The 8,892-nt window shown below is 36.4% G+C and overlaps 1 protein-coding gene and 1 long non-coding RNA gene across 3 annotated transcripts; both read left to right on the forward strand.

Annotated features, from left to right (window-relative positions):
- Positions 1 to 318: 318 nt before the first annotated feature.
- On the forward strand, positions 319 to 1,422 carry LOC113304069. 2 transcript variants are annotated; one of them, XR_003338027.1, is made up of 3 exons: positions 319 to 390; positions 806 to 1,029; positions 1,200 to 1,422. It is a non-coding gene; the product is annotated as an uncharacterized LOC113304069 (long non-coding RNA). The 2 variants fall into 2 exon arrangements; XR_003338028.1 differs by lacking the exon at positions 319 to 390 and adding an exon at positions 529 to 652.
- Positions 1,423 to 2,619: 1,197 nt separating this feature from the next.
- LOC113303194 (L10-interacting MYB domain-containing protein-like) lies at positions 2,620 to 6,001 on the forward strand. The gene is made up of 3 exons (XM_026552219.1): positions 2,620 to 2,785; positions 3,932 to 4,270; positions 5,528 to 6,001. Exons 1-3 carry the CDS (start codon positions 2,630 to 2,632, stop codon positions 5,798 to 5,800), a joined length of 768 nt encoding a protein of 255 aa, XP_026408004.1. The 5' UTR covers positions 2,620 to 2,629; the 3' UTR covers positions 5,801 to 6,001.
- The last annotated feature ends 2,891 nt before the right edge of the window (positions 6,002 to 8,892 follow it).

An 8,892-nucleotide genomic window follows, 5' to 3' on the forward strand; every position in this document is an offset into this window, starting at 1 on the left:
TGCCACAACGTATATTATTGTTGCTGCTTCTTTAGCTCCTGATCCGCCGGTGTGTATATGATTGATTACTAGATGCATATTGATTTCTATATTTATCTTTCTATAAACTTTTTAGCTTTTCCAATTTATTATGTGCTGTCAAAAAAATAAAAAAAAAAACATCATAGAGAGCGAGCAAAAGGTCATATACTTTAATTCTCAGTCCAGTGCAGCAAAAAAAGAAAGGTCATTTTTTTATTTTTTTTGCGTGATAGATATTGATTAATGCAATGATATATGTATGAGGTCTCATATAAAATGTAAAGATATTCCCTATGCCAAGCAGAATGCGTTTCAAAGTTAAGAGGAAAGCTAACGATTAATCAAAATCATCATAAAAGATGACGCGCTGTGAGTAGCTTATCTATTTTAGTTAATTTATTTTTCCATCCTCAGTTTTGAATTGAAACGCTTACTGGATATGTTTGTTATTTAGGCTCAGAGAAGCTTGGTATAAGCTGTTTATTAGTTGATTGCAACTTTCAAGATGCTGATTGATGTTGCCTAAAAAAATGTCGATTGATAGTATAGATTTTTCTTATTGAATCTCTAGGCTTGGGAACTCTCTATATAAAGGACTTGAGCAAAAGCGAAACACTTTTGCAATTTTAAGGTTTTGGTGGTGTTGTTGTTGTTGTGTTTTTCTTTTTCCCGTTTGTTCCAATTTGCTTAACTGTTGTTTAATCTATTTTTTATGTTTTTGTTTTATATTAATGGCTGCAGCAACGGGAGCTCATGAATAATGATATTTTCGTTTGTTTTGCAGGTATCATAAAAATACACAGTTGATGGTTGATGGATGCCGCTTCTCTCTTTCCAAATGAGTTCTGTTTAGGTGTTTTCTTTATTGCAAATACATTTTAGTGTTATAGCAGAACATAATCTCTACCGGATGCTTGGAGATGTAATCTTATTGCAAACGTCTTTCCTCCATTACCTTGGGACAACTCAAAACAATCCAAATTCTCTTCCATTGGTACCTGTCTCAAAGTAATCAAGATCTTTCTCTGTTAGAATTTTATATGCTAATGACTTTTTTTTTCTAGCTGGAGTTTTCTTGAATTCATCGGAAAACAACAATTTCAATTTCAATTTCAATTTATTCATCGTTTTTCCTTTTACGGAAAGATCTTAATTGCGTGGTTTTTATTTTGCTGCAGATCCATGTTGTAGAGTCTTTACAAAGGTTAGTCAAAGAAGAAGAGCAAAGCATGCATGGATCTTCATATTGGAAATGGTTTTGTGAAATCTTGAATCCTCCTTTTCTATTGCGTAATATTCATTCTACCCTTTTCTTTGTATTAATGATTTTTGACGAATCCAGATTTCAGTGCTTCTTGATCACTTATGGCATATGGGGTTATGATGTGTTTGATTTTTGCATATTGGTGGTTTCGGTTAGTTAATGCGCTCTTTTATGCTGTACGGATCAATGTCCCCTGCTATTGTGATAGCCCGCTTATTCTTATTTGTCTTTTGGATACAATTTCAGTGATTTCAGTAGCATATATGGAATCATTATATTGCCATTTTCTTTTAAATGATGTTAGTATACATGTCATCGATTTGATTGTTTTTGTGTTAGCATTTTTTGGGAACACATCTCTCCTAAAGCTATTTCCGCTACCAGATGTTACACTTACAAGCCCTTGAGAAACCATTTCTTGGTCAAGGGTTACAATATACGTAGAGATTGCAGGCTATATAGTGTACTGCAACTTTCTTTCTTGATAGACCATTTTTGAAAAAGGTATGAGTACCACCCCGCAGTCTCATGATATATCATTTTTGGATAATGTAAGGTTTGTGAGTACCTTACAAACTAATCCTCCTTCGCATTCCTGTTAGTTAAGAACAAAATGTCCTACAAATATAAATCTCAAAATTTTAAATTTGAAAAATTCAAAATTGACAAGAATAAAAAGAAGATAGAATAAAAAGAAGATTTCTTTTTTCATTTCCTTCTACAGCAAGGTGTTAGCCAACTTTGCCTTCTTACCAATGCTTGATTTCTCTTCACATTTTTGGATAGAGAGAGTTCAAAGATATGGTCGTGTATTGGCCCCAGCAGTGCCAAGACAGTTCACAAGGAACATAGCAATGGGAATTTGAATTAGCCTAGCTGGCTTAAGAAAATACTAAATACTAACTGGAATTAAGGTGTTTCACATGATGAGCCACTTAAAAACTAAATAAGACATTTGCCGTTACTGCAATACCCTCATGTGTAACACAACTCTATTAGGGACTTTGATACGCAAGAAATTTTAATGGCGACAAAAAAATTCATAACTATGAGCTTGTTTGTTTGCAGCTGACTCGGTGTCTGGGTCTGAGTCAACCCATGACTCGCGCCGAGTCAGCAGTCAGACTGTTTGTTTTGTAAAATTAGCAACCCCTGACTCGACATCTGAGTCGAACCTAACCCCTGACTCGGGCCCTAGGGAGTCAGGCATTGAAATGCTGCTGAGTAGGTGGTTCAAACCCCTGACTCAATGAAATCGACGAAAATGCCCTCACGTTTTATATCAAAAAAACTCATTTCCTTTCTCATTTTCTTCGTTCATTCCGTCAGAAGCAGAGATGGGTGATGAGGAGGCAAACCCTAGATCTATTCTCAACTGATATCTTCTTCACCTCTCTCAACAAATCGAGTAATTTCTATCTCAATCATCACTCTCGTCTCATCTTTCCATCTCTTTCAAATCATTTAAAAGCTTCTTTTAGAATCATTCATCATCTTCAGGTATAATTCTTCATCCATACTCATTTTCATATGGGTTTTATGTGATTCGGAACATGGGTTTTTATTAATATTTTATGGTCGAACATGTTCTTTCATTTTCATATGGGTTTTATTTGATTTAGAAGATGGGTTTTTGTTTAGATTTTCTGGTTGAATATCTGATGGTGTTTGTGAAAATGCCTAGGGGAGAAATATAACTGTGCTTGCTAATTATGATAGAACATGGGTCTTTCCTGTTTATAGCTAGGATACTAGACCATACAACTAGGGATTTCATTTTGTTTTTCTTTTTTACAGTTAAGAAATCTCTAGGTAACTGTAATGATAACAACCCTTATTGAAATTATAAGTACTTTCTGAATCTTTCATTGCTATGTTTATTGTGCATTTTGTGACTTACTTTAGCTAATCTTAATGAAGAATGTAATTCTATCTTTAATAAACTTGTATTCCTGTATTAATTTAAAAAAAATAATGTAGTATGGGCAGGGAAATTTTTGGGAAATAGAGTACAATTAGTCCTAGGCTCCTAGCCTTATAGGAAATCTATTTGATTCTTAATGCTGAGCCAATATCCTTATTACTATATAAGTGTTGTCATTTCGATATTTAGTGTGTGATTTTGAGTTGCTGAGTTTGTTAAGTTGAAGGAAAACAGTGCTTTGGACAGGAAAGCAATAGAAAAGTTGTCTTCATTAATGAATTAATGTATCATAAATTCTTGATACTAGCCGGCAGAACCTTGTTACTGTATGCAAAGGGAATGATGTTGTTTAGAGAGAGAGGAAATGTTGTTTAAAAGTAAAAGCAATGATAATCTAGATGCTAAGGTGGATCCATGTCTCTTGGTAACCAACAATCAAATATTATGCATGTTGTCCTGGCTTGTTAAATGGTTTGTTATGGATTAGTGATCATTACTTTTGGCGAATCTCTCTTTTGATATTAGGACAGTAATGAGTTGGTGCCAACCATTGCTTTTACTTTTCGCTGTCAAATATTATATCTTCATTTTAAACCCGTATATCCTGAATGCATAAAGATCATGCCTAGTAGTAAATTACTTTGTATGGTAATTCTCAAAAGTTAGCACACTCTTTTTGTTTCAAATTACCCACGTATTGTATTTGTTTTACTTTATGCTAGTTCTATATGGAGAAAAAGGAAGATGAGAAAGCAAATAAGATAACTTTTAGGAGCGTCCCAGAATTTAGAGGGCTATTTATTGACCAGTGTTTGGCACAAGCTACTGAGTATGGATTTTCTGGAACTTCTTTGAAGCAAACTTCGTGGGGAAATTTGTGCAAGTTCTTTTCTGAGAAGTATGACTGCACCATCACACAAAAAAAGTTGAGAAACCACTGGGATTACTTGCGAACCCAATATGTCACTTGGTCCCGTCTCTTAGCAAGAACCGGACATGGGTATAACGCGGAGACGAACACATTTGATTGGAGCGAAGAGCAATGGATTGAATTAGACAAGGTAAGAGACTATTTCAGTTTTCTTTGGACTTTATGATTGAATTAAATTTATGCTTGTAAGCCCTGGTCTGGCTTACTTCTATCGTTGTTTTTCTTTAAACGCCGCTCTGCCATAAGGTTAAGCCAGTTAAGGCAATGTGTTTTGGCTTTAAGAATTAAGTTTGAATTATGCTTAAAATTTGATCATGCTTCTTACCATGAACCATATCCCATTTTTATTGATAAATACCAGGGCTTAATTGTGTACCCCATGCAAATTTTATGAGTTCTTGATTCGTGTACCCATGTTTGACCATGTTTTTCTAATTCCATAGTCATTTCAGCTAATAATTAAGGTTTAAACTGACCGGAAACACTTCCTAACTAGAACCATAGACAGCTTCCAATGAAATATGAGGTGAGCTATATAGTATGGTCATTGTTGGTCGATTCAGATGACTTTGGTACTACTGTATTACATTGGTAATATGGTGATTTTCTTATGTTGTGACAGTATAATATGGTCATTTGTTCTTTTATTTGTACAATGAACATTACGGTTCATTAAGGATAAAATGGCAAGTTTAAGGTATTTTAAGTGACAAAAGGTCTTGTAAGCTTGCCACTATCTGACTTTGCCACTGCATCTGCATCACTTATATACACAGTTATGCGTCTGCCTCTGTTGCATGGACACACCATCACACCATAGAAACATAGGTGACACCATTTACATATGTCATACTGTGGAAGAAAATGAAGAATTATGAACTTCGGTTGATTCATTCTTTGATTAAATTAAGCAGATTAGCATAATGGTATATCAGATTATTATTATTATTATATGGTGGAATTTTCTTGAACTTTTTTCCAAAGTGTGCATCTTTGAAAATGTTGTGGTAGTATTTTTAATAAATGTTAAAACCCAACCAAGCGTATACATATTTATTATTATTTTTAATTTGTTTTCTCCTTAAAACGATTTGGATTCGAAATTAACATCTTGAAGATACAGTAGTAATATTTTTTTAGGTAATGGGCAAGCAGTATCATCACTTTGTACTATTTTATTTTGATCTAAGGTTCTATCAAGCACCCGTGAGAGTATAGAGATAACAACATTTTATGTTGTAAATATTACTAATGTATCTTGCATAATCTGTTAAATGTTTCCATAACCTTAATGAACCGTAATGTTCTGTTTGGTGCATCTAATTATAACTTTGATTGTATAAACAGATGAACATATTTATTAATTTTTACTTTCTAATTGATGCAGACAATCAAAAACGCTAGTCAATTCAAGAACAAGGGGCTGGAAGATGCAGAGAAGTTGCAGAATTTATTTGATGGGAAATTCTCCACTGGAGCTAATAGAGATACGCCTGGAAGAGTGGAACCGCCTTGTTCAGCTGGACCTTCTATAACTGCAGGGGTTTCAAATAATGGATCTGAATCTCGTACAAGTCATGGAAAAGAAAAAAAACAAACATATTTTCTGACTCAGACCTTAGTGAGTCAGATCCAGATGAGTCAGGTAATTTCACTCTGATCCAGACGACTCAGATCCAGATGACTCAGATGAGTCAGCTGCAAACAAACAAGGTGTATGGAATTACTGACTTATGGTTGCTTTGTCTGACAACCACATAAAAAAGCGGGATTAAAAGGAATGAGATCGGGTTTCAAAGGTGAATCGGATTAACTACGGTTAATATAGTATCGCTCATTCTCTCCTGAAAGTTGTTCGAGTTTCGACTTACCGTGGGTTTCTCCCATGAACGATCTTTGAACGAATTAAAACAGGAAGAAAACACCTAATTTAGTATGATAAAAAAGAATGAGATCTTTGAACGAATTTACAGTGACTTAGCGAGATATCAACCCGTGCGTAGCACGAGCGACCAACTAGTCTAGCTAAAAATAATACTCTCTATAAAAATCGGTCCGCGAGTTAAAACCCCAAAAATGTCACTATCCATACACAAAAACTCCAACAAAACAAATTGTTCACAAAAACCCCACTTAATATAATTGGTCTATATTACCCTCTTAGTTTAAATCACCCCAACAAAAACAAAAATCAACCCCACTTTAATTCTTATTATATTGTCACCACCAACAAGCAACGCCACCTTCTACCACCGCCACCGACCACCACCGTCGCCACCGCCACCGACCATCGCCGCCACCACCTCCGCCGCCACCTCGACCGCCACCGACCCCCACCACCGCCACCTCCGACCGACACCGCCGCCGACCACCACCGCCACCTCCGACCACCACCGCCGCCACCGACCACCACCACTACTGACCAAAATTTAGATGAAACCGATTTTGGTTTCATCATAAATCCGATGAAACTGATCTTGGTTTCATCATAAAATAAGATGAAACCCTAATTGGTTTCATCAGAATTCAACTATAAGAAAAATTCAACAAGGATCTTATGTTGCAGTTGTCTTGGATACAACAACATCACAACAACACAGATCCATGCTCTATGCTACAACACATATTATCAACTGCCAGCACCACCATTATCGACCACCGCCAACCACCACCGACTAAAACCAGCAACATCGCCAACACCCGCCGACGACCACCACCACCACTGACCAAAAATTAGATGAAACCAATTTTGGTTTCATCATAAATACGATGAAACCGATTATGGTTTCATCATAAATAAGATGAAACCATAATTGGTTTCATCAGTAGCTGCACTTCATTTAAGCTTCATTTCTTCTCTAGTTTACAACATCATCTGCTGTAACTCAGCTCTACTTTCATCCTCCGTCTATCCACAACAACACCATCTGCTTCATTGACCATTTCAACTTAAAATCAGATCCCTCTTTTTAACTCATCAGAGATCCTTCTAATTTGACTAAATCTTCCGTTGGTTAAGGTACATTAAACGATAGCTTCATTAGTTAATCAAACTTAAGAAACTTCTGAAACTCGTGCTTGAAAAATATATACCTACAGCTATTTTTCAGTCAGAGAAGAATAAAAAGAGATAAGCAGATACAAGATAACTTTGTTTGTGTTTTATGGATATGCAAGTAACTGGCTCTATTCTAGAGTATCAATATTCGTAACATACTGCGGGTTCCATTGATGTGCACCTCAGATACTTGAAACCTATGCCAACGTACACTGAGAGTGCTAAAACATCTACCATTCATTAACTTGCGTGACCTAGACAAAATAAGAATCCTACAGTTCCCTTATAACTAAGACAATTACGAGATCACCAATTTTATATACTCAAACAGATGGATTAAAATAAAAAAGCAGGTTATATATACCTCAGTTCTTTCGTCACGCATCATATTAATGGAAACAACTTCAATAATATTTGCTAGCTCAGCTCCTACCATCCCCTCTCCCATACTAGCGACGGCCATATAATCTACATCTTCAGCATTGTCTGTCATCCTCTTCTTATTAGATTTCCACTGCTCCAGCTGAAGTTTATAATGTGCTTGAAGTTTATAATGTGCTTGAAGTTTAGATTTCCACTGCTCCAGCTGAACCATGGCAGCAACCACCATTTCCTTGTCATCTACAGCTCCACATTCCACCACTGCGACACATAGCTTCTTAACCCATTCACATCTCCATAACCTCCACCTGCACCATTTCAGTTCACAGGCCAATGCCATTATCTTCTTTATCCTGCATACCAACCAACACAAGGCTTCAACTGGTTTAAATCCTACCAGCAATCCATGGCTTAACCTGCAATTCCAGTCCTTGCGCTAGAGCTAACACCACCAGACAACTCCACCCACATCTCTGCCATCAGACCACAATAACAACAACAGCATCAATATTACATCTTATTAAACACCAGTTCTCAACACAACTTGCACTTCTTATTCAATTCCTTCTCTTCACTTCCATGACCACCTCACTGAACTGTAGTACCACCAATAAACACTTCCACTGCTTAGTCAAAATCCATCGTCACCTGCAATTTCAATAGCAGCTGAGGCATCAATTCAGCCAACACACAGCAACAAAAACTCCATTCATCTTCTTCTCATTCTTTTCTCACCTGAATATGCCCAGCAACAACATCTTGCGACTCCAAAACCCATCTCAAATCGAATCGTAGTTTGCCAAGTTCATTAATGCATCATTTCGATCATCTACAGTTCCATTTCCGCTTAACTGATTTCATTATCACCAGCAGACACAGCAGCTCATCTTCGATTTCTTCTCATCTCTGTTTCATAATTCCACCACCATCATTCTTCAGATCCATCCTCAACACCAGCGGCCTCATTCATTTCTCGAATTGACAGAAAATCCCTAATTTTTTCTTCAAGAGCACCAACACAAACCCTCAATTTCTCCATATCCCCATTTCAGTTCATCCAAAACTCCACAACTGAATTCAACAGAAGCTAGCAGAACCCATCTTCACATCTTCTCAATCTAACTCAACTCTGAGTTTCAATTTCTGAATCAACCCCAGGCGAGATGCAGATCCAATTTCTTGCAATCTCAGATTCAACCCATCTTGAATCTTACCAAAGTCCATCATCTCTATCTTACCCTTTTCTCATCTCCAAATTCTCGATCTATTTCTCGATCAGCAGCAACGATATTTACTCTCAATTTCAGGTGATA

Source organism: Papaver somniferum, chromosome 8 (assembly GCF_003573695.1).
Source record: "Papaver somniferum cultivar HN1 chromosome 8, ASM357369v1, whole genome shotgun sequence".
Taxonomy (NCBI): Eukaryota; Viridiplantae; Streptophyta; class Magnoliopsida; order Ranunculales; family Papaveraceae; genus Papaver; species Papaver somniferum.